The following is a 23,694-nucleotide window of genomic DNA, read 5'->3' on the forward strand; positions in this document are numbered from 1 at the left end:
TCGGCGCCTCCTGAGAAGTACCCAAGCCCCTTGCCTCGTAGCGGTGCCCATGCGAGGGGCCGCTATCTCAGTGGGTTTCCACCACTTCGCTGGTTGCGAGGCATTGAATGACCGCTCTCTCGGCATAACCGGGAGAAGGCAGCCATCCCATGGATGCTGATTGCTACCCCCATGTAATTTTTCCAAGGTGTTAACTGCCTTTACAGTACTGGCACACTGCGTTTACACAGGCAGGTATGTGGTCCCTTGCAGGCCCCATCACTGCGTTTGCAGTTAGTCACACAAGAAATCCTAGTTGGATTAATGCACAGAAACAAACGGGCGAGTTGTACAACACACGCTGTCCAAAGACAGCCCTGCATTACAACCTGACTAATCTGTAGTGGTATGGAGTGCAGCTGGTTCACTACCCCTCGAAGTATCTGTGCCTTCTGAACCGGCTGTAGCATTGTGCGTTTGTGTAAGTGTCTGTGTTCCCGTGTATGTGAATGTTCGTAATTGTTTGTGTATGCGTAGTTGTATAGGTGTATGTATGTTGATTCAAGTGTGCGGGTTTTGATTCCCGTGTGTAGTTTTGTGCATGCGTACTTGCGTAGTTGTGTGTGTATAGTTGTGTAGGTGCATGTATGTTGATTCCGCGTGTGGTTTTCGTGTCTTCGTAGTTGTGTGTGTATAGTTGTGCGTGTGTGTATAGGTGTATGTATGTTGACTTGATTCCCTTTGTGTAGGTTTTGCACCTACGTAGTTGTGTTCGTATAGTTCTGTAGGTGCATGTATGTTGATTCGGCGAGTAGTTTTTGTGTCTGCGTAGTTGTGTATATGTGGCTGTTTTTTTAAAACTTTTTTCCAAGCGGTGGTAAGCACAGAAGGCAGCTTCATGGCCCCTTCAGTACCCACGGAAATGAGGGCATTAGCGGGCTGTAGAGTGAGGGAGGTTGTTGATGTTTTTCGCTGACGGATGAAGATTGAGGGTTTTTTCAGGCTAGGGCAGAACCACTTTCAGGAGCAGGGCATCACGTTCCCTTTGCTGGCAGAGGTGTACATTATGCTGTTCGCCGTCTACCTTAATCATACAAACAACAGCCCCGACAGAGCTTTAATGTGGAATGTAGGTAAATACTTTCCTGCTGTCTTCCCGCCCCCCTCCCGCTGTCCGTCTCTGTTTCCGCCCTCCTCCCGCTGATTAGGTCGGCCGGTGTATTCTTTCCCTGCCGTGGTCTTTTTCCCGCCCCCCTCCCGCTGTCAGTGTTTGTTCCCGCCCTCCTCCCGCTGATTAGGTCGGCCGGAGACTGGCTACTGGAGGACGTCAGGAGAGGTTGTTTGTACATTTATGGCGTGGATCCGGTGCCATCAACCTCCTCAGACTTGCGTCTGGTTCTTTGCACTGTGGATACCTCTGCTTCGGAGATCTGTGAGGGCAAGGAAAGCATCTACATGCAGCAACATGGAGGCCTGGTCAGGTAAGCCCTCGGTCACTCTTTGGAGCAGTGCTTTGGGTGACCTGCAAGGAATCCTATCCAAGAGGCATGGCCTATGTAATTAAGGGTGGCTTAAAACATGTAAACTAATATTCTAGGCCTCACCCATCATGTGACATGACCTGACCAGTATTTAGGTACCTGTGTGCGTTTTCTGTTATTCCTTCCAGACATAGAACACAACAATAGGAGTCTGCCTAAAGCCGAATCTCTATGCTTTGACAATGTTTGTTAGCAGTGTCAAAGAAATGAATAGTTAGAACTGAAACTGTTTCAATTCTGAAAATATGAGACAGCGAAATAAACATGAAAGTCTGAGGAAGCGGGAGTGTCTCAAACATGCCAGCTGTCCCCGCCAAACTATGGATGTCAATTCACAAAAATGTCATCATGTGACCTTTGACCACTGTGACATCACACGAAGTGACATCATCACACCTCTAAGACTGGATTTCACACGCATCTGAGAGAGCACCACTCTGGTCACACCCACAGAACCCAAACACACTTCCCATGTAAGGCACATGGCAATTGACAACTGTTTCAATCAAGTACTCCCACACTGTGAAGCATACAATGCATCCATTAATGTGCTTCGGGTCTTCATCACATATACGAAGCGCTATCTAATTGCAATTACAATAAAATATTGCTTCATCCATTTTAAAATGACGAGATGGCGTAATAACCCTACCACAGAATGTGTGTTCATTATGATGTGTAATTTGCCTGTTCTTGCCACATAATTTAGTCAACCTCATTGCATAATGATGTAATCCTAAACTTTTGGCAGCATAGCTCACAGGCACACAATAGTAGCTAGGCTTCAGCAGAACTGGAAAACCAGGAAAGCCAACTGAAGATACACGTCTTCTAATTCCTACTTTTTCTACTAAACAGGAGTGTAGAAAAACATCCCTACCTAGTCTGCAGGATAAGATACACAGTGTGTAGGGGAGCTTGGGGCTTGCAAGGACTTGAAGGTCATATTGCTGGCTGACAAATTGAAAGAGTAACACGTTTCAATTGCTTCCTGCCCTACAGCCAGCAGTCGCCTGGATCACATGCCTATGTTTTTTACACACACCAGAAAGAAATTAAGCCAGTTTATATTTTGTTATTTGTTGCCTGCTCTCAGAGTCCAGCTCATTTGTGACAGGTGCTGCCTTTGCGACCTCTGAGGCCAGTGGGTCGCAAGAGCAGTGCCAGGGGCAGCAAGGGACGACCCCTGATGACCCTCAATTTACACCCATGCTTCAAACCACTTTAGTATGCAGTCTCTCACTCTGGTAAATATTGAACCTTTTTCCTCCCCACACCTTCCGGGCTATCGTTTATCTGCAGGCCTTGACAAATCTACTTGCTCTCACTACCTCACTACTCCACTCCATCAATCTCACTATCTCACAACTTCTCTCTCTCAAAACGCAACTACCTCACTCTCTCACTACCCCACTCTATATCTCACTACCTCACAACTTCACTCTCTCTCTAACTCACTACCTCACTCTCTCTCTTTCTATCTCACTAACTCACTTTCACTCTCTCACTACCTCTCTCTCACTACCTAACAACATCACTCTCTGTTTCTATCCCACTACCTCAAAACATTCCTCCCTCACTAACTCACTTTCACTACCTCACTCTCTCTCACTACCTCACTTACTATCTACCTCACTCTATCTCTCTCTCACTACCTCACTCTATCTCTATTTCACTACCTCACTCTCTCTCTCTCACTACCTCACTCTCTCTATCTCACTACCTCACTCTCTCTCTATCTCACTACCTCACTCTCTCTATGCTAATGCAATAGGTCTCGCATATGCAAGCAAATAAGCTATTGCCAATACAAATGACAATGCCATTTATTTACGGATACAGAAAAATAAAATGAGCAATGCCAATAGCTCTACCTATAATATTGTCGAGACCATTGCATTGTAAATGCTTGTTTGACTAACTTATTGGTCTTTTTTACTATCTTTTTCGATTCGACTTTGACTCCTGGTGCCAGTAGGGATGCCCGGTTTTAAGCCGTGTGACGTCTGTTACCGACTGATGTCAGTTACCGACCCCCACCACCGGTGTCTCTACTGCTTAGGGTCCGACCATGATGACAAGTCGTGCCCCGACTGTCGGGCCTTGACTTCAAAAGCTAGGCGGGAGCGGTCCCATAATCTTCTCGACCTCCAGCAGTCGGCTCTGTGCCGGTCGAGGTCCCGGTCGAGGAGGAATTCGAGGGACCGGTCGCGGAGCCGCAGCCATCACCGCTCGTCTGGTTCCAAGTCCTCGCATTCAGGTAAGTCGAGGCATGGCAAGAAGTTGTCGAAAAGGCGGCATCGCTCTTCTGACTCCCCTCGCCGATCGCGTGACTCAGCTGAGGGTTCGGGTGGCACCCCCCGCGCGGCTTCGCAGGAGTCGCATCCAGCTCCACACCGCCCGGGCCCTGGGCTTAATGCGACTCCGGGCGAGATTGGAGACTTCTTTGTGGCCATGAGGACTCTTTCCGCCGCTGAAGCGCGCCGGCGCACACCGCGTGCCCGGCTGGGGGTCCTAGTGTGCCGCCGACTTCAGCTTCGGCCCCGGCGCCATCAGCGACTTCGGTCCTGGTGCCGCAGGACCCCTCTGTATCCAGGCCTGGATCCGGGTCGAAGCCAGATGACCTCACGACTCCTACGCTGGCGCCGACCCTCACGGTGCCGCTCCTGGCGCCGTCCTGGGACGACGCCGTCCCTGGTTTCAGCCCCGGTCCAGGTCCGGCGTCTGAACGGCGCAGTCTCGGGCGTTGAAGTGCGAGCACTTCGCCTATGACCCAGCTCCGTCATTTCTGCCTGTTTATCAGGGCACGGATGAAGGGGAGGACTGGGAGGAGTCTGGGGACCCTGTGGCACAATAGTACCAGTTAAGTCAGGACTGGGCAGATGAGCGGGGGGATGCCAGTGGTCTTGACACATCGCCTCACACTGGTTTTCTCTCTCCTCCTTCTGTGGCTACGGAGGAGGGTGCTACGTATGCTGTGGTGTTGCGCAGGGTGGAGAAGGCCCTGGCACTTGAGCTCCCTGCAGCGGCCGTGAGGTCTAACCTCCTCCTTGAGGTGCTTCAACTGCCAGTAAGCTCTTCGGAGCCTATGCTGCCGTTCAATGAGGCCCTCATCGACGTTCTGATGGGCACTTGGTCCAAGCCCTTCACAGTACCCCCTGTGGATTGGAACGTTGCCAGAGGCCACCGCCCGGCTCTGGGCGATCCCTGCTTTCTGTCCACCCACCCCACCCCCAAGAGTTTGGTTATCCAGACCTCTACGTCCCAGACCTCATTTCTGACCGCTCCCCTGGATTGGGATTCCAAAAGGCTTGATCAGTTTGAGAAGAAACTGTTCTCCTCGGTCAGCTTAGGATTGCGGTCCATTAACACCGCATGCCTTTTGGGCCGTTACACCCACTCTCTGTGGGATACAGTGGCGGACGTGCTGCCCTAGTGTCCGGAGGACGCCCAGACATGGCTCGCCCAGGCTCTTGCTCAGGGGCAGGACGCAGCACAGTATTCCATCCAATGTGGACTTGATACCACGGACTCGCTAGGCAGAGCGATTTCCATGAATGTGGCGGTCCGTCGCCACGCCTGGCTGAGGTCCGCCAATTTTTCGGGGGATGTCCAGAACACACTCGTGGACATGCCCTTTGATGGCCGTCGATTATTTGGCGACAGAGCAGACAGTGCGCTTGAGCGTTTCAAGGACTCCAGGGCTAAGGCCAAGTCCTGTCAGGCCATCGCCAGCAGACTTCTGCTTTTCGTCCCTTTCGTGGCAAAGGGAGGGGCGCGCCCACACGTTCATCCAGCCACAGGCCGAAGAGCCAACCTCAACGCGGTCGCGGACTTGTTGGCCGCCATGGCTGTGCTCGCGGACAGAGGCCGGGTCAGTCCACATCCACATCCGCTCACGCATCATCCGCCACAAAGCCTTCCGAGCTTTCAGGCCCATTCGACGCCAGTGGGAGGCAGGGTTCGCCATCACCTACTCCACTGGTGTACCATCACTTCTGACAGGTGGTTGCTGCAAATCGTCCGAAGGGGCTACCGCATGTCAGGGGCTCACTTGCGACTACTGCAGGAGGAGGTTATGACCCTCTTGGTCAAGGGGGCCAACGAGCGCGTTCCTGGCCCAGAAGTAGGACGTGGTTGTTATTCCCACTACTTTCTGGTTCCCAAGAAGGGAAAAGGGGGCCTGCGCCCTATCTTGGACCTCAGGAGCGTCAACGGCTTCCTCCGGAAGGAGAAGTTCAAGATGCTGACTTTAGCTCAGGTCCTGGCTGTCCTAGACCCTGGAAACTGGATGGTAGCATTGGACTTGCAGGACTCTTATTTCCATATTCCCGTCCTGCCGGCCCACCGGCGCTACCTTCGGTTCACTGTAGGCCATGAGCATTTTCAGTTTACCGTGCTCCCCTTCGGCCTCACCAGTGCCCCTCGGGTGTTCACGAAAGTGATGGCGGTGGTCGCAGCTCATCTGCGCAGATTAGGGGTTCCAGTCTCGCCCTATCTCGACGACGGTTTGTTGAAGGCAGGCTCGCCCCAGACAGTCGTCTCCCACTTCCAGACTACGGCCGACCTCCTGCACTCGCTGGTGTTCTCTATCAACGTGCGGAAGTCACACCTGAGTCCCTCTCAGAAGCTCCTCTTCATCGGAGCGGTCTTGACTCGGCACAGTTTCAGGTTTATCCTCCGGAGCAGCGGGTTCGGGATATTCAGACTCTGATTCTGATCTTTCAGCCTTTATCCTGAGTTTCGATCAGGATGCGCTACGGTTCCTGGGGCTGTAAGCCTCCTGCATCCTGCTGGTACATCAGGCCAGGTGGCGGATGCGGGCTCTGCAGTGGGACCTGAAGTTCCAGTGGGCACAGCATCAGAGCAACCTGACCGACCATGTCCTTATCTCAGAGGGCACTGCGAGTCAGTTGCAGTGGTGGCTCACGTACAGCGATTGGGTCCGTGGCAGATCCCTCTCCCTACCCCAACCGGAGTACACAGTGATGATGGATGCATCCCTCCTGGGATGGGGGGACCACACGGGAGAGGCGGAGATCAGAGGCCTCTGGTCTCCAGCGGCATCCTGGCTCCATATCAACCTTCTGGAGCTGCGGGCGATCCGGTTTGCACTGAAGGCATTCCTTCCCTCTGTCCGAGGAAGTGTAGTGCAGGTGTTAACGGACAACACCACCGCCATGTGGTGTTGCAACAAACAGGGCGGGGTGGGGTCGTGGACCCTTTGTCAGGAGGCTCTGCGCCTCTGGACATGGCTGGAACATCAGGTCATCACCCTGGTCGTTCAACACCTGGCAGGTTCCCTGAACGCCAGGGTGGACAAACTCAGCCGCCGGTGCATGATGAATCACAAATGGCGTCTGAACTCGGACGTGGAGCAACGTCTCTTTCAGCACTGGGGAGAGCCTTGGTTAGATTTATTCGCCACCGAAGAGAACACACAATGTTATCAGTTCTGTGCGTTGGAATTTCCAAGGCGGCACTCGCTCGGAGACACTTTACGTCACGAGTGGAGTTGCGGTCTGTTGTACACCTTTCTGCCTATACCACTTCTGCCCAGAGTGCTGAAGAAGATCAGGCACAACCGGGCCCAAGTCATCCTTGTGGCTCCAGATTGGGCACAAAGGTACTGGTATCACAAGCTACTCAGTATGTCAGGCGATCCCCCGATTTGTCTGCCTCTTCAGGAGGACCTTCTGTCGCAGCAACAGGGGACGGTCCTCCACCCGAACCTGTCCATTCTCCACCTACATAAGTGGAAATTGATCGGCGACAGTTGAGGCCATTTGACTTGCCTCCTGAAGTCTGTGATGTTATTCTGGCAGCCAGGCGTCCCTCCACAAAAATGGTATACGCCTGCAGGTGGAACAAATTTGTGGCATGGTGCACAGCAAAGGTTGTGGATCCACTCTCTGCCACTCTTTCTGAGGTCCTAGAGATGCCCCTGAAAATCGACCAACCTCTGGTGGTTTCCCTGATTGGTATACACCAGCCTGCCACAATGAGACAGGATTCTGGACCCCTAGGGTGGGAGCCTTCGCTCCCTGAGCCGAGAAACAAAGCCTTTCTTGGGCAAGGTGTTCAGACCTCCACCAGGCAAGGAAGAGCCATCTTTGGCAGGGGAGCTTCAATGCTTCAAATGCTTTGCAGCCTTTGTAATGTGACACCCAGCCTCTACTGCTATCAGGAGCAGACCCCCTTCCTGTCTTTCCCTCCTTTTTGGCAGGAAGATGGGAAGGAAATATTAGCCGTCCCAGAAGGTCTGCCCACCTCTTCCAACCCCAGGTGGGGGAGCTGAGGTGAAGCCCACTCTTCAGTGCCTGCCATCTTGCAGATGGCAGGCACTCCCCAATCGGGATTAGGGATTGTGTTCCCTCCCCTACTTAGGGTGAGCACACCAAGGGTGTAGTCACCCTAAGATCAGTAGCTCATTGGCTACTGATCTCAAGACCCCTAAAACGCCCCCTAAATACAGTATTTAGGGGGAACCCCTGAACCAAGAAGGCAGACAAGAAAGTAAAAGAAGAAAAAGAGAACCGAACAGACGTGCCAGAGCTAACAAGAGGACGATGCCCACTGACTTGGTCCCAGCCATACCGGCCTGTCCCCACCTCGAACCTGCTCCAGCAAAATCCAGATGAGTCCTGCAGCCAGTAAACTCGAGAAACCCGGAGGACCTGCCTGTCTTCCATCCCAAAGACTGTCTCCTGTCTCCCGTGAACACCGGATTTGTTCATCAATAGACTCCAGCTCCGCAAGGATCCGTGGGTCTCCACCCAACGCCCACGGCCCAAGTTTGAGTGGCCCAACACCAAGAGGAGGTCTCCCTGGCGATCATGACTCGAGACCCGTTAACCCCTGAACCTGCCTCAAGCCCCGAGCAGACGTCTACAGCCTCAAACCGGAAGGTCCCCCAAACCGTGACCAAGAGCTGGTAAGAAGATCCAACCCTAAAAGGCACCCCTACACCCTATGCCCCACGGCCTTGGGTGGCCCAAATGACGGTGCCTAACCAACTCCCAACATCCCAACTTACCTCTCCAAGTGGTGGTCTTACCCAGAAGACCTTCGTCCCCGAGCCTGCAGTGTGTTGCCAAACCTGGAGACTCCCCTTTGAAAGCTACAGGGCAACTGATGCCAAAATCACACTCTGCACCCAGCCGCCCCAATGCCGCTGAAGGTGCATCTTTTGTGCTTGCCTAAACCCCCATTTGACCTGAGTTTAAGCGCAGGAGCTTTGCTCCCACAACCCAGTGGCCTGCTCGTCAGCTGCCACCAACCAGAGGCCCCCTAAATCTATTTGATAACAGTAGGACCACCGCACTCTGTAACCTGCCCCTTAGTGCAGCTGAGGATGTAACAAGAGTGCATCATTGACCCTGGGGGACCTCTGAGTCTAACCCCAGAATACCACCTCCCACAACAAAGTACTTGGCTTTGAACCGATAATACTTTTTTCTCCATAGGAGAACATTGACTGTTTTTCTATGAAAAGTTTCTAAGTGTGGAGTTGGAAAACCTAAAGAAACTCTTTAAAATTGTACTATCCAACAAAAACGATTTTACTTAACGGTTTACAGGAAATGTCCCAGTGTAGTATCCAGGTATACTACACTGTGTAAGAAAAGTAATCTAAAAGTAATGTACTGGTCATTTTACTAAAAAGCCCTTTCAAAGTATATGTACTGTATTTCCAAAGCATTGCATTTCTCAGTAACAGTACTGTGAATCAAAACAAAGTGCATATACAATGACAATCTGTGTTACAACTCTGTATTTACCTCATAAAAGTATTTATCACTTACCTGTGACAGGCTTGCTTGGTTCTAGGAAATAAAATAATTATAGTAATATTTTTATTCAAAAACAATTGGTTTGAAGTTCAGTCTTTGTGTGTGAATTCATTTGCTTACTGAGTGTGTACAACAGATGCTTAACACTGTCCTCTAACTGCTCGACCATACTACCACAATTATAGACTGTGGGGCTATCCACTTTACCTCTGGCTACCTTTTGGCTTCGACTGGACTCTGTGCACACTATTCATCATTTTAGTATAGTATATAGAGAGACAGCTTCCTACATGTTGTGAAACATTTAGTTTTATTTGTACTTGGATGGTTATTTTCTTTGTATTTGTATTTCAGGCACACTTGAGAAGAATGAACACAAGAAGAAAACTGAAAAGCGGTTGTCAGTTAGTAACGTTTATCCTACAACCCCTCCTGCTCCTAAACCATCTGTAGATCAAATCCGTCAAAGTGTCCGTCATACTCTCACAGACATACTGTTGAAAAGGTATTGCTTCTAAAATGTGTAATGCCGGAATGCCCGTTCTTTCCTGTTGCTGAATGTATGCTTTGCAGAGCCGTAATGCAACAATTCTGTGCGGACCGCTATGCTAAATAATATTACTTTTCAGTATCCTCAATAAAACGGATTCTCATAGAGATTGTTGGTGTACTTTATCCCCATTACAGTGCTAGTGTACATTATGGTCATATGCATTATATAGTGCTGTAAAGAAACAGTATTGTACAGCCCTCAGTACTGTTCTTCATTAGACAGTGCCTTTAATGTCACATTCATTACGAATAATTTGTAACCTAATTGCACAATTTTTATTTTAGTTATTTTGATGCTTGATTTATGCTTTATTCAAGCTTGTAGTACAACATTGGAGCTGTTTAGAGATTATGTGCTCTTGTTTTGTACTGAATTCCCTTGTATATCCCATAAGAGTCAGTTCCCATAATTATTGTTTTAGAAAACCTTTTGTTTCTTTTCTTGGTAAAACTAAACAGATTACATTTACAGCATGAATTGATGTAAACATTTCATCGTATTCAGTACTACCTATAGGTTTGTGGGAAAAATTCCAGGAATACATTCTCCATATCCATTTCGAAATCTGAGAATAGTCTAAAAGTGAGGAATCTGGAGGTAGGGTATCTAACAGAAACGCTTCTATAAGATCTTAGCTCACAATTGAAAATATTTCTGGCACTTTTCTAGATTTACAGGGGCACTACAGGTGGCAAACTGCAGCATTAGGTGAAGGCCTGCATCTCCACTTTTATCCTTATTAATTTCTGCGGTTTTGCTAAAAAAAGTTCAATACCTGTTAGCTGGAAAAGGCATGTTTCAGTTGGTTTTGAGCAAGCACCTGTGTTCCAGTTTGGGTTTATGTGCTTTCGAAATAGCCTGAAATGAGTTGATATTCACTGTTATGTAGTTTGCACAGTTTACCCTCTCCACCTCCTGCCTTGACTGCTCGCCCTTGCCAGCCTGCAGCACGGAAATGCCATAAAATGAGACTTTATTTTCCGTTTGGATTCTATTATAGAATGGCCGGTGCTAAATGGAAATGTCACCTCAGTATACTGTCTAGTAACATCCAAATGGCACAGTAACCCAAGAAAAAGTCTGTCAGTCTACAAGAGCAGCTCTCTACCTTAAAGTGGCAGAGCGAAAGATCTCTTATCAAACTCATCTACTACCACCTGGCCATATTTAATGCATTTTCCTGTTGAAGAAAAAAATTTAAACAATGAATGTAAAATCTCTAAAAAATTACTTTTCGTCTTCTACTAATCTTCTATTAACATTAGATTTAGCGAAGCTTTCTTATTAAATCCATTTCTTAACCCCACTTACAAGAGAAGATATTGTATGTTTATGAAGGTGGAGACGATTCTGATGAGCAACTAGATTTACAAATGAGTTAATTTCCTTATCTTTAACTGAGCCTACTAACAAAACTTGTAACCCTTTTCCTCAAAATTTTAGCTCAATTTGTTTATTATTCTATCTGTTAGCAGTTAAGAAATGAGAAATATTAGAGATGCACGTCACAGTTTGTTTATTGTCATGCACCTATGCACATAGCATATGTTGCGTAGTGTCAACAGCTTGTTTACTTGCTGTGAAGGATGTGTAAGACAAAAAATACAGAAAATGCTGTGAAAATGCATGACATTTGCTTTTGAAACATAGGCAAACTTAATTTTAACAAAATAACTTCTTTTTCAGATTGTCAGAATCCGGTTCAAAAATTCCAGAGGAAAGAGCAGCAAAGGTGGCAACAAAGATTGAAAAAGAACTATTCTCCTTTTATAAGGACATTGATTCCAAATATAAAAACAAATATAGAAGTTTAATGTTCAATTTACGCGATCCTAAAAATAACGTAAGCAAATTTTAAATTAGTAGTAGCTTTTTACTAATGCATTTTGTTTTTCATTTTCATTATGTATAGAATGCAAATCAAACTTATTTTTATTTTTAGGTCTTGTATAAAAGAGTACTCAAAGGAGATATTTCACCTGATCATCTCATACGAATGAGTCCAGAAGAATTAGCCTCCAAAGAATTAGCTGCTTGGAGACAAAGAGAAAACAGACACGTAAGATTTATAGCCTCTATCTTCACTAATCTGCCTCATAATCTGTCAGCCATAATTGGAATTTGATTATGTTTTTCCATAATAACTGATGCCACTTTGTTAGGACATGGAAAGGCTTTCCTTGTCATTCTAGATAAAGGAGCTCCCGTGAGGTCTGTGAATCTATGCTTGAATATCTGTGTCTGTCTGTTCTCCAGGTTTCCTAGACGTTGTTTGCCAGGAAGGGAGACCATGACATTTTCATAAAGGGAGGCCCCTGTTAATGTTTGGTTATGCTTATTGTCCTCTCAAAGCCTTCATTTTGACCAGTGTAAACATAAAACAAGCATTTGCAATGTAATAGATCTCGCATTAGGAAAGTGTGAGCTATTGGTATTGTAAATGACAAATTTTTTCAATATGTGTTGGCTTTGAAAATATACAAATTAATAGCATTGTTATTCACAAAGCCAATAGCTTACACTTTCCTAATGCAAGTCCTATTGGATATGGCAATGCTTATTGGTAGCAAGCAAGGACAGTGCTGTTGTGGTGCTGAGTGATGATGTGGTTGGGCTGAGTGATGTGGTGGTGTATTAGAGTGATGTGGTGGTGTCCCAGAGTGATGTGGTGGTGTCCCAGAGTGATGTGGTGGTGTCCCAGAGTGATGTGGTGGTGTCCCAGAGTGATGTGGTGGTGTCCCAGAGTGAAGTGGTGGTGTCCCAGAGTGAAGTGGTGGTGTCTTAAAGTGATGTGGTGGTGTCCCTGAGTGATGTGGTGGTGTCCCTGAGTGATGTGGTGGTGTCCCTGAGTGATGTGGTGGTGTCCCTGAGTGATGTGGTGGTGTCCCTGAGTGATGTGGTGGTGCCCCTGAGTGATGTGGTGTGATGTGGTGGTGTCCCCGAGTGATGTGGTGGTGTCCCCGAGTGATGTGGTGGTGTCCCCGAGTGATGTGGTGGTGTCCCTGAGTGATGTGGTAGTGTCCCAGAGTGATGTGGTGGTGTCCCCTAGTGATGTGGTGGTGTCCCCGAGTGATGTGGTGGTGTCCCCGAGTGATGTGGTGGTGTCCCCGAGTGATGTAGTGGTGTCCCCGAGTGATGTGGTGGTGTTCCCGAGTGATGTGGTGGTGTTCCCGAGTGATGTGGCCCCTGAGTGATGTGGTGGTGCCCCTGAGTGATGTGGTGGTGTCCCAGAGTGATGTGGTGGTTCCCCTTAGTGATGTGGTGGTGCCCCTGAGTGATGTGGTGGTGCCCCTGAGTGATGTGGTGGTGCCCCTGAGTGATGTGGTGGTGCCACCGAGTGATGTGGTGGTGCCACCGAGTGATGTGGTGGTGCCACCGAGTGATGTGGTGGTGCCCCCGAGTGATGGGGTGGTGCCCCCGAGTGATGTGGTGGTGTCCCCGAGTGATGTGGTGGTGTCCCCGAGTGATGTGGTGGTGTTCCCGAGTGATGTGGTGGTGTTCCCGAGTGATGTGGTGGTGTTCCCGAGTGATGTGGTGGTGTTCCCGAGTGATGTGGTGGTGTTCCCGAGTGATGTGGTGGTGTCCCTGAGTGATGTGGTGGTGTCCTTGAGTGATGTGGTGGTGCCCCTGAGTGATGTGGTGGTGCCCCAGAGTGATGTGGTGGTTCCCCTTAGTGATGTGGTGGTGCCCCTGAGTGATGTGGTGGTGCCCCTGAGTGATTCCCCCTGTTTCACTTCAAGAAATATCGAGTCTTATAAAACAGATTAAAAGCGGTAGTCCAGAGGATGCTATACCAGCTAGACTAATACCCACTTTGGATGAGCAACTTAGTCCATTGATCACAGAACTAGTGAATCTCTCACTCATCTCAGGCACTGTCCCCAAGGAATGGAAGCGAGCTCTCGTCAGACCTTTGAGGAAAAACACCGCCCTACCCTGGTCTGACCTGACTAATTTAAGACCCATCTCTCTGCTACCTTTCTTGGGGAAAGTCATAGAAAAATATGTCCATCGACATCTATCCAGACATATTGAACAAGTACAGGCCTTGGATGAGTCTCAATCAGGATTCCGCCCCAAATACAGTACCGAATCTACTTTGTTGTTGGTTACTGATGATCTCCATGCCTACCAGGATAAGGGCCTATCAGTCATCTTGGTTCTATTAGATCTATCGGCAGCGTTCAACACCGTATCTCATTCCATCTTAATCCAACGGTTGTCGAGCGCTGGCCTTAAGAACAAAGCCCTTGAGTGGCTAAAGAGTTTCCTATCTGATCGTACCCAGAGAGTCACCATGGGTACATATCGTTCGGCGGAAATTGAGATCTCTAAGGGGGTGCCACAGGGCTCATGCCTGAGCCCCACACTCTTTAATATCTATGTGGCACCCCTGGCAGGAGTGTTGCGTAGATACGGCTTTGTCCCTGTATCCTACGCAGATGACACTCAACTCCTGTTCCCCTTCAAATCTCTTTCCGCCGAAGTTAGGAACTCTTTCTCAGCTGGCATGAAAGCAGTGGCACATTGGATGTCCTCCAACTATCTCCAATGTAATGTCAGCAAAACGGAGATCATGCTATTTGGGGAAGCTAAGATACTCTGGACTCCGGATTGGTGGCCTGCAGAGCTGGGGGCTGTCCCTGAACCCAAGCAGATTGTGAAGAACTTGGGTATTCGGCTTGACCATGACCTGTCTCTTAAACAGCATACCAGCTATATATCAGGGATATGCTTCCATACTATCGGCCTGCTTCGCAAAGTCTTCCCTCTTCTACCTAACTCAGTGAGGAAAACCCTCGTTCAAGCACTTATACTGAGTCGGATAGACTACTGCAACGGTCTGCTAATATCAGCCAATGAAGGAGTGCTAGATAAACTGCAGGTCATTCAGAACACGGCAGCCCGCCTTGTTCTGAACGCCCCTCCAAGAACTCCCTCCAAACCCCTCCTTGAGCAACTGCACTGGCTCCCAGTTAGACAAAGGGCCAAATTTAAAATTTGCTGCCTAATCCATAAGTGTCTGAACGGACAGGGACCTACTTATCTTGAATGGAGATTTGTTCCTTATGTCCCAGCACGGTCCCTCAGATCAAGTACCAATCTCTTACTTGTGGTTCCCCATGTCAAAAAAGCCAGGCATGGAGGTAGAGCTCTATACACTTTAGGTCCAAAGTTGTGGAACAAACTACCACTGACCTTAAGACAATGTAAAGAACACCTAACATTCCGCAAGCAATTAAAAACTATCCTATTCAAAAATGAAATCTAAACTCATCACCATATAAACTCAGTATGTTAGCAGATTTACCGGTCAAAAGCGCAGAGATACTCCTGTTGGAGTGATTCTAGCGCTATACAAAACCACAAATAAATAAATAAATAAATGTGGTGGTGCCCCTCAGTGATGTGGTGGTGCCCCTCAGTGATGTGGTGGTGCCCCTCAGTGATGTGGTAGTGTCCCTGAGTGATGTGGTAGTGTCCCCGAGTGATGTGGTGGTGCCCCCGAGTGATGTGGTGGTGTCCCCTAGTGATGTGGTGGTGTCCCCTAGTGATGTGGTGGTATCCCCGAGTGATGTGGTGGTGCCCCCGAGTGATGTGGTGGTGCCCCCGAGTGATGTGGTGGTGTCTCCGAGTGATGTGGTGGTGTCCCCGAGTGATGTGGTGGTGTCCCCGAGTGATGTGGTGGTGTTCCCGAGTGATGTGCTGGTGTCCCTGAGTGATGTGGAGGTGTCCCTGAGTGATGTGGTGATGTTCCTGAGTGATGTGGTGCAGCAGCACAGAGACTGAAGCTAAGAACACGCAGGGTTGAGTGCTACAAAGCGAGTTCAGTTTATCAAAGCACAGAATGATGAAGCCGGGAAAAAGCAAGGGAAACAGGAAAACACAGAAAGAGTGTCTAATGATAGAGGCAGCGAGGGCTGGGGCTTGGACAGCAATCAAGTACAGGATCGAGAAGACACTGAATGGGAAAACACAGAAAACACCCAGGGTCAAGGAAGGAAGATGCAACACACAGGAGAGCAGGCTGATGGGGCTTGGACAGCAATCAAGTATGGGGTCGAGAAGGCACTGAATGGGAGAACACAGAAAACACCCAGGGCCAAGGAAGGAAGATGCAAACACACGGGAGAGCAGGCGGAGACAAGCTCTCTGCATTGCTGTGGCTGGGGAGCGGGGGCGCATTCCTTTGAAGTCTGATGCGGGGGCGGGGGAGCGGCAGCCTTTGAAGTCTGATTGGGGGGGAGTGGCAGCCTTTGAAGTCTGATGCGAAGCACAGACAAATGGTGGTGTGTGATGTGGCTGGCGTGCACACGCATAGATCAAATGAACTGTGTCTTATCTGCCGTTTTGGTAGACTGTTCTTTTTCCCTTACTATAGTCTCGCCGGAGCAATGCGCAAGCGCATTGGCTCAGGCGAGACCTAAAAAATTGGCATGGTAAACTTGCTGTAAAAATAAACTTTAAAGCAAATTGATTGTCAATGAATAATACTTTTGTGATTTGTTTGTAGTTAAATTATATAGAAGATAACTCCCAGTCCAAAACATTTAAGGCGGATCCACCTTTTGAAAATGCATTTTCGCATAGAAATAAAAAGAGACTTAAGGGGATGCTTTAAAACAGTATCATTGTTTCCAATCTGTGTAAGAGAAAGTCAAACCAAATGGAAGAATGTAATGGTTGCCAATATTTTCCACAAGTATAAAAATGCAGGAGTCCGTAAAATGAACAACCTCAGAACCTGAGGCCAGTTGAGAAGCATCTCAAGAGAGTATCATCAGCAACCTTAAAAATCTGAGAAGATGTCCACTATCATAGACCTGGTCCCACACGAGATGAGAGAGTGCAATAAGCTGCGAGTAATGCTAAACATAGACACATCCAAAGGATTTTAAACTAGGGGAATGAATAAGCAAGGTTCTATTTTAGTAGACCATCAAGCGGGACAGTCACTTACCGCAGTAAAGATGGCGGGCCCAGAAGAAAGAAAATAAGAAATATTCATACAAACCTGTCTCATTAGGCCATTATATAATATCAGGGGAAAATCGCGATAGGGATGAAAAACTCAATCATCATAGTTTCATCCATAATGGAACTGTCTCCATTAAAGAAAGTATAAGAATTAAGATTTAAGAGCATGAGGCGAGTTTGCACACTTTTTGCCTGGTATTTGATGCACCTTTGACTGAAGTGTACTAGGTTCCTGCTAACCAGGTCTCCAGTACCAGTGTTCTTTCCCAAAAATGTGCAATTATTTACCCAATTGGAAACACCTTTAGCACCCTCTGTAAGTACCTAGTAAATGGTACTCCTGGTAACTAGCCCCATAGGTGTTAATGAGGGTCCCTAAGAACAGCAGCCTCTGGTGTCCTTGCTGACTGGTTTCTGCCAGCCTGACACCTGAGAAGCTTTTCTGACCTCCTAGGGCAAGAGCCTTTTGCTCTTAATAGACCCAGAACACAAGCTTGTCCGGGATCATGGTGTAACACCCCCTCCCACTGGATGACCAGCTTATTGGCCTCCTAGGGCTGGCGAGCTTCAAAGAAGCTGCAGCCTTTGGAATACAAATCTGGCTCTCCCCAAAGGAGATTGAGCCTCTTCTGTGCCTGGACAGACAGGAACATTAGCTAATCAAGTAGGCGTTCCACCTCCAGTCTAGTACCACCCCATAGGTAGCCTACTGTGAGGTGGACACAATTTTTCAGAAGTAGCCATCTTTGTGACGGCATACTTAGGAATTCTGGGACAGGTTTATGCCAACTTCCCACAGGAAGTGGTCATAATAGTGGGAGTAGTAACCCCAAGGGTCAGTAGCCCATTGCCAACTACCCTAATCTCCACTGACACCCCTAAATTCAGTATATAGGGGACTCCATGGCACCAGAGAAGCAAATCCTGATGACCTAAGGACAGAGGTCACCGAAGAGCCACAAAAGCTGAGAAAGTAGAAGCAGTAGCTGACTGGTACCAACCCTGCCAGCCTGTCTGCATCCTTTATCGAAAACAGCACCAAAGATGACTTGGGAGGACTGCCTCCCTTTGAAAGACTTTAGACCTCACGTGTGCAGCGGACCTGTTGCAAAGAATTCCAAAGGAGAAGACTCTGATGTCTCCTGAATCACCAAATCCTGGCACGTGAAGCTACCACTGCACCCGTCATCTCTGACCCAAGTTGAAGTTGGACAATGATGCCAACAAAGTACCCCAGCTCTCCAGAGGTCAAGCCCATTGTGGTTTCACCCCTCGTGGACCCCTTGATATCCCCTGCAGCCTCTATACGCTGGCCCCCTCTGTAACTCCCGGTAATAAAACCTAATGCCTAAGGACACCTCTGCACTTGTCTCCCCAAGACTGTGGAGAAGAGGACGCGAGGTGTCCCTACATCTCTGAGCATCGCAAATCTTGAACCCCCTATGGTTCAACCCGACTGGCCTCCTAGCCAGAGCCTGCAGCCTCTGAATACAGTAACTGGTCCCCATTGAAACGCTTTAGGCTCCCAATGCTGATTTGCACCCTGTCCCTAGCTGCCCTTGTACCCCTGCTGGTGCTGCCTTGTGCCTTGCCAACCAGTCACCTTAACTCCTGGAGATTGGTTTTGTAAGTCGATGTTCTGTGCCTGTTTGGGGAACTTGTTCTTCCTTCCATAGGAAAACATAACAGAACTCCCACATTGCACTGTGGCCATATTTGAAAAAGTATATAACAATACTTGCTATTTTTATAAATTGATGTGGATCTCCTTCTTGAGTCTTGGTGGCATTTATTGATCATTGTGTGTAATCTAGTCCCAACCCATAAACCAAAGGCTAAGGTCAAAACTCAGCCTTCGGGGCCCAGTCGAGTCCGAGACATTGCTTCAAAAGCCCCGCCATCGGGCCCGGCTCCGAAGAAAATATTAAAGCCACACCACACAGGAAGAGGAAGTCGGATACAGCACCTACACCTCCAGTGCCTGTCAAGAAGAAGGACTCTGCCACATCTCCTGTGCACCCTTCTTCACATGCATCTCCCTCTCCTGTTGTCCCTTTAAACATTTCACCTCAAAATTCTCCTCTTCATTCTCCACAACATACACCTCCTCAGGATGCTGATGATGATCAGTATAGCATGGGGGGAGGGAAATACCCAGATGACCCCTTTCCCTACCCAACAGGTTCACCAGACTGGGAGTATCCAAACCCACAGGATATACCAGATATTCCTGACCCACATATATATCCATCTAACCCTTCTCCTCCAGAAGACCATATTGGGTTTGGACACTTGGGTAATAGGTCTGCCATCTATCACAATGTTACCATGCATTCAGATGAGGCAGAAGAGGATTTTTTACTAGACACTTTTGAACATTCACAGAAATCCTTGCAAATACTGCCAATGATTAAAGGAGTTATCAAACATGCCCCAGAAGTGTTTAAAGATCATGTACGGGCTAGAATCATAAACCCAAGGATGGAAAAAAAGTACAGAGCATCTCCTGGGGATCCTGCCTACATTAAGGGACAGCTACCCTTAGACTCCTTAGTAGTTTCAAACGCTAGGAAAAGAGCAAATTCACAAACATCAGGAGGAGCACCACCTCCTGATAAAGAATCCAAAATCATAGATGCTTCAGGGAAAAGAATAGCTGCCCAAGCTAGCAATGCATGGCGCATTGCTAACACACAGGCCCTACTCCCTATGTTCAGCTGGAGAAGCAATTACAACATCTACCTCATCAATATAAGGCACAAGCAGATGACCTCATACAAGAGGGTAAGCTTATATCTAATGCCTCCATTAAATGCGCACTAGATGTAGCAGACACTGCATCCAGGACAATAAACCCCAGTGTCCTTCTTAGACGTCACGCGTGGCTTCTCATTTCAGGATTTAAGCAAGAGGTACAGACTACTATCTTAAATCAACCATTCAACCAACACCAGTTGTTTGGTCCTGAAGTAGACACAGCTCTTGAAAAAATGAAAAAAGTCACTGACACAGCCAAGTATATGGAAGCTTTGCAGTCCACCCAAGCAAGAGGCTCCTTTTGTCGCTCCTTTTACAGAGGAGGCTCCAAAGAAGCTGGAGCAGACAATTCAGCTTCCTTTAAAACTAATACGCAAGCCTCCTCCAATAATGGATACTTTAGAGGGGGCTACAGAGGTAATAACAATAAGGGAAGAGGTTGAGGTAACAACAACAATCTATCCCCCTCCACCCCTAAACAGTGACTTCCTTCAGCTCCCCTAACAGCATACCACTCCTGTATGGGGGCGATTAACACAGTTCCTACCTGACTGGAATTCCATCACAACAGACAAGTGGGTAAGACAGATTATCCAGTATGGTTACTGCCTAGAGCTTACAGCTACCCCTCCAAATATACCACCCAGACAGCGTCCAATGTCCTCAGAACATCTTACGCTGCTCCAACAAGAGGTTCTCTCATTGCCCCAAAAAGAAGTAATAGCGCTAGTTCCATTGCAACATCAAGGAACAGGAGTTTATTCACTCTACTTCCTAATACCCAAAGAGGATGGGACACTAAGACCAATTCTAGATTTGAGTCCTCTCAATCTGTATATACACTCAGATCATTTTCACGTGATCACTTTGCAACAAGTGCTCCCATTACTGCAACAAGGCTATTTCCTCACTACACTAGACCTCAAAGACGCCTACTTTCACATTCCCATACATCCTTCTCACAGGAAGTATCTCAGGTTTGTGCTAGAAGGACAACACTATCAATTCAACGTCCTTCCATTCGGGGTAACTACAGCACCAAGAGTGTTCACAAAGTGCTTAGCAGTAGTAGCAGTACATCTCAGAAGACAACATATCCATGTCTTCCCTTACTTAGACGATTGGCTCATAAAGGCCAAGTCATTCAACCAGTGTGTTCAACACACATCTCACACATTTCAGACACTGCACAACTTGGGGTTTACAATAAACCACACCAAGTCACATCTACAGCCCTCTCATGTACATCAATACCTAGGGGCTACCATAAACACAAATACAGCTCTAGCTTATCCCAGTCCAGCCAGGATACAAAGCATTCAAGCCTTAGTCACAAGGTTTCAAAACCAACACTCTCTCCCAGCCAAGGTGTTCATGCAACTAATAGGCATGATGGCATGTTACATTTTCATTGTACCATATGCAAGACTGCAAATGCGTCCATTGTAGGAATGTCTAGTACATCAGTGGAATCAGGCACAAGGACAACTGACAGACCTGGTGTTGTTGAACAGCCGCACACATCGCTCTCTGCAGTGGTGGACCACGAAAAACTTGTCCAAAGGGCGGCCTTTCCTCGAGCCAGTTCCACAGTTAGTACTGACAACAGACGCATCCCTCACAGGATGGGGGCACATCTGCTCCAACACACAACTCGGGGAAGATGGACTGCTCAACAAAAGGTGCATCACATCAATCACCTAGAGTTGCTGGCAATTTTCCTAGCACTGAAGTCCTTCCAATTGCACACACAGAACAAATCTGTCTTAATCCGGACGGACAACATGACAGCCATGTACTACATACAAAAACAAGGAGGCACACATTTCCTGCAACTGTCCCAGCTCGCACAAAACATTTGGAGATGGGCCATTCCACAAAACATATATCTGTTAGCATAACACCTTCCAGGAGTTCACAATCAGATTGCCGATCTGTTAAGTAGACAGACACAACAGATTCACAAATGGGAACTACATCTACAAGTTGTTCAACCATTCTTTCACAAATGGGGTCATCCAGACATAGACCTGTTTGCCACACATGAAAACGCAAAATGCCTAACCTTCGCCGCCAGGTTTCCACACCCATTGTCCAAGGGCAATGAGATATGGATGAACTGGTCAGGCAGATTTGCGTACGCTTTTCCGCCAATCCCACTAATACCACTAGTGGTACGCAAGCTGAGACAACAGTCTCTCAAAACTGATCCTACTAGCTCCCACATGGGCACGCCAACCGTGGTTCACCATACTGCTAGAACTTCCTCTAGTTCCACACCAAAAACTGTCTCTGACACCATCCATGTTAACGCAGAACCATGGAGACATCAGGCATCCAGATTCAAGTCAACTGAATCTGGCGATCTAGCTCCTGAAGTCTTAAGGTTGGTTACCTTAACCTGCCACCAGACTGTATGAATATTGTTAGAAATGGGATCTCTGGCTGGCCAAGGCTTGCGCCAAAGTCAGTCAGAGACCACCACTCTAAGTCAGGGCAAGGGAGTTACACACCAAGATAACCCCTGCTCACCCTCTAGGTAACGTGACGCGAGCAGCAAGGCTAATCTTAGAGGCTATGTAGGTTAAGTGTTTGCGCGCTCACCCAGCAACAACACCCAAGGCCCACCACAAAGGAAACTCCACACAAGGTTATATATAAAAAAATAACCTTTGTATTATAACAAAACACATTAGATAAAAACACACACTTTACAATGTGCAAACAGGCATGGGCAGAATTTACAGGGGATATGTACAAGACAGGTCCACCTGGACCACTGTCAGGAATATGCACTTGTAGACTTAGTACTTGGTTGAATTAGCACTTGTAGGAATAATAATTAGCACATAGTACATATAATAATAATCACTGCAGCACAAAATTGAACATAAAGCACACAACCAGTCACCAGTGGTAAAAAGGTAAGTACCACCTACGCAACCCTAACCACCTTAGGAAAAGGTCACGCAGGGAACCAGAACCTCACTAGCAATACCTGTACTAGGAGAAAAACAACCACCTAAGTATCACCATACATTTAGGGGTATAAGCAAGAACACATTACACATGATGCATCACAACATTCAGAGGTGTAGGGAAGGAAAACACATGATGCCTAAAAACATTCAGAGGTGTAAGAACAATTGCGCATCACTCACATAGTCACCACCTGTGACTGTACCCAGGCCAACTGGCCTTGTTGGGGCTCGGACGCCCTTCGTCCCAAAGTCAGGGGGGCCTAAACGGAGCAGCTGCCCACTAAGTGCTGGGTAGCTGTAGGGACAATGATGGGGCCGAGGTTAGAGCCTCGCAGGCTCTGAAGAAATGACTGTCCCCTAGAGCCTCTCTGGCTCTCAACAATACTGGGCAGTCGTTGGAGTCCCCCTTCTGGATACTCGAAATAGAGAAATGCCCTCTGAGCCTCTCGGGGCTCTTAAACAACAAATATGGCCCCCTTAGAGCTTCGTGGCTCTAACAACAAAAATGCCCGTCTCATTGGAGTCCCACTCTGGGGACTCAGAATTACACCAATGCCCCCGGAGCCTCTGGGGCTGGAGTGATACTGCGGCCTTTGTAGCCCTGCGGGCTCGACAGAAATGCCCCGGAGCCTCTCAGGGCTCTAAAACAATAATGTCCCAGGGTGCTGTGGCGGAACGATGGAGCGGCCCTCTGCCATCTGGGGCCGCTCTATAACAACTGCTGAGCCCCCCCAGACGCCTACACTCACCGGGCTGCTGTGGCGGGGGCTCCTCGTCGTTCCCGCGCTGCTCCTCTATGCGGCGGCTCCCTTCACTGGCTGCGGGGCTCTCCCTTTTCTCTGGGAGCCTCGCGGCTCTCGCGGCTGGACTTCTCTCTCTCCCCGGGGCTCTCCCTCGCTCCTGGGAGCCTGGGGGGGGAAGAACCGCCGACGCTGGCTCCTGTGGTGCTTGTGGCCACACTTCACTCTGGGACTCTTCTCGTCGGAGCCCCGCTCTTCTTCTCTCGGCGGCAGCTCCTACCGGCGACTCAGGCTCTCTCTCCTGGGCTGCGGGAGCTCTACCCTAACTAGGGGAGCCCCGGAGATGATGCCACACTCCTCCTTGGAGCACAG

General features: G+C 48.3%; 1 protein-coding gene across 4 annotated transcripts in view; it reads left to right on the forward strand.

Moving 5' to 3' along the window:
* PHF3 (PHD finger protein 3) overlaps positions 1-23,694 on the forward strand; it is a 577,271-nt gene that overhangs the window by 219,575 nt on the left and 334,002 nt on the right. For all 4 annotated transcript variants that reach the window (XM_086926461.1, XM_086926458.1, XM_086926459.1 and 1 more), the window contains 3 exons: positions 9,668-9,818; positions 11,553-11,709; positions 11,809-11,925. In XM_086926461.1, the coding sequence (XP_086782587.1) occupies positions 9,668-9,818; positions 11,553-11,709; positions 11,809-11,925 (425 nt within the window). The remainder of the gene's footprint in view (positions 1-9,667; positions 9,819-11,552; positions 11,710-11,808; positions 11,926-23,694) is intronic.

The sequence above is a fragment of the Lissotriton vulgaris genome, chromosome 6 (genome assembly GCF_964263255.1).
Source record: "Lissotriton vulgaris chromosome 6, aLisVul1.2, whole genome shotgun sequence".
NCBI classification, from domain to species: Eukaryota; Metazoa; Chordata; class Amphibia; order Caudata; family Salamandridae; genus Lissotriton; species Lissotriton vulgaris.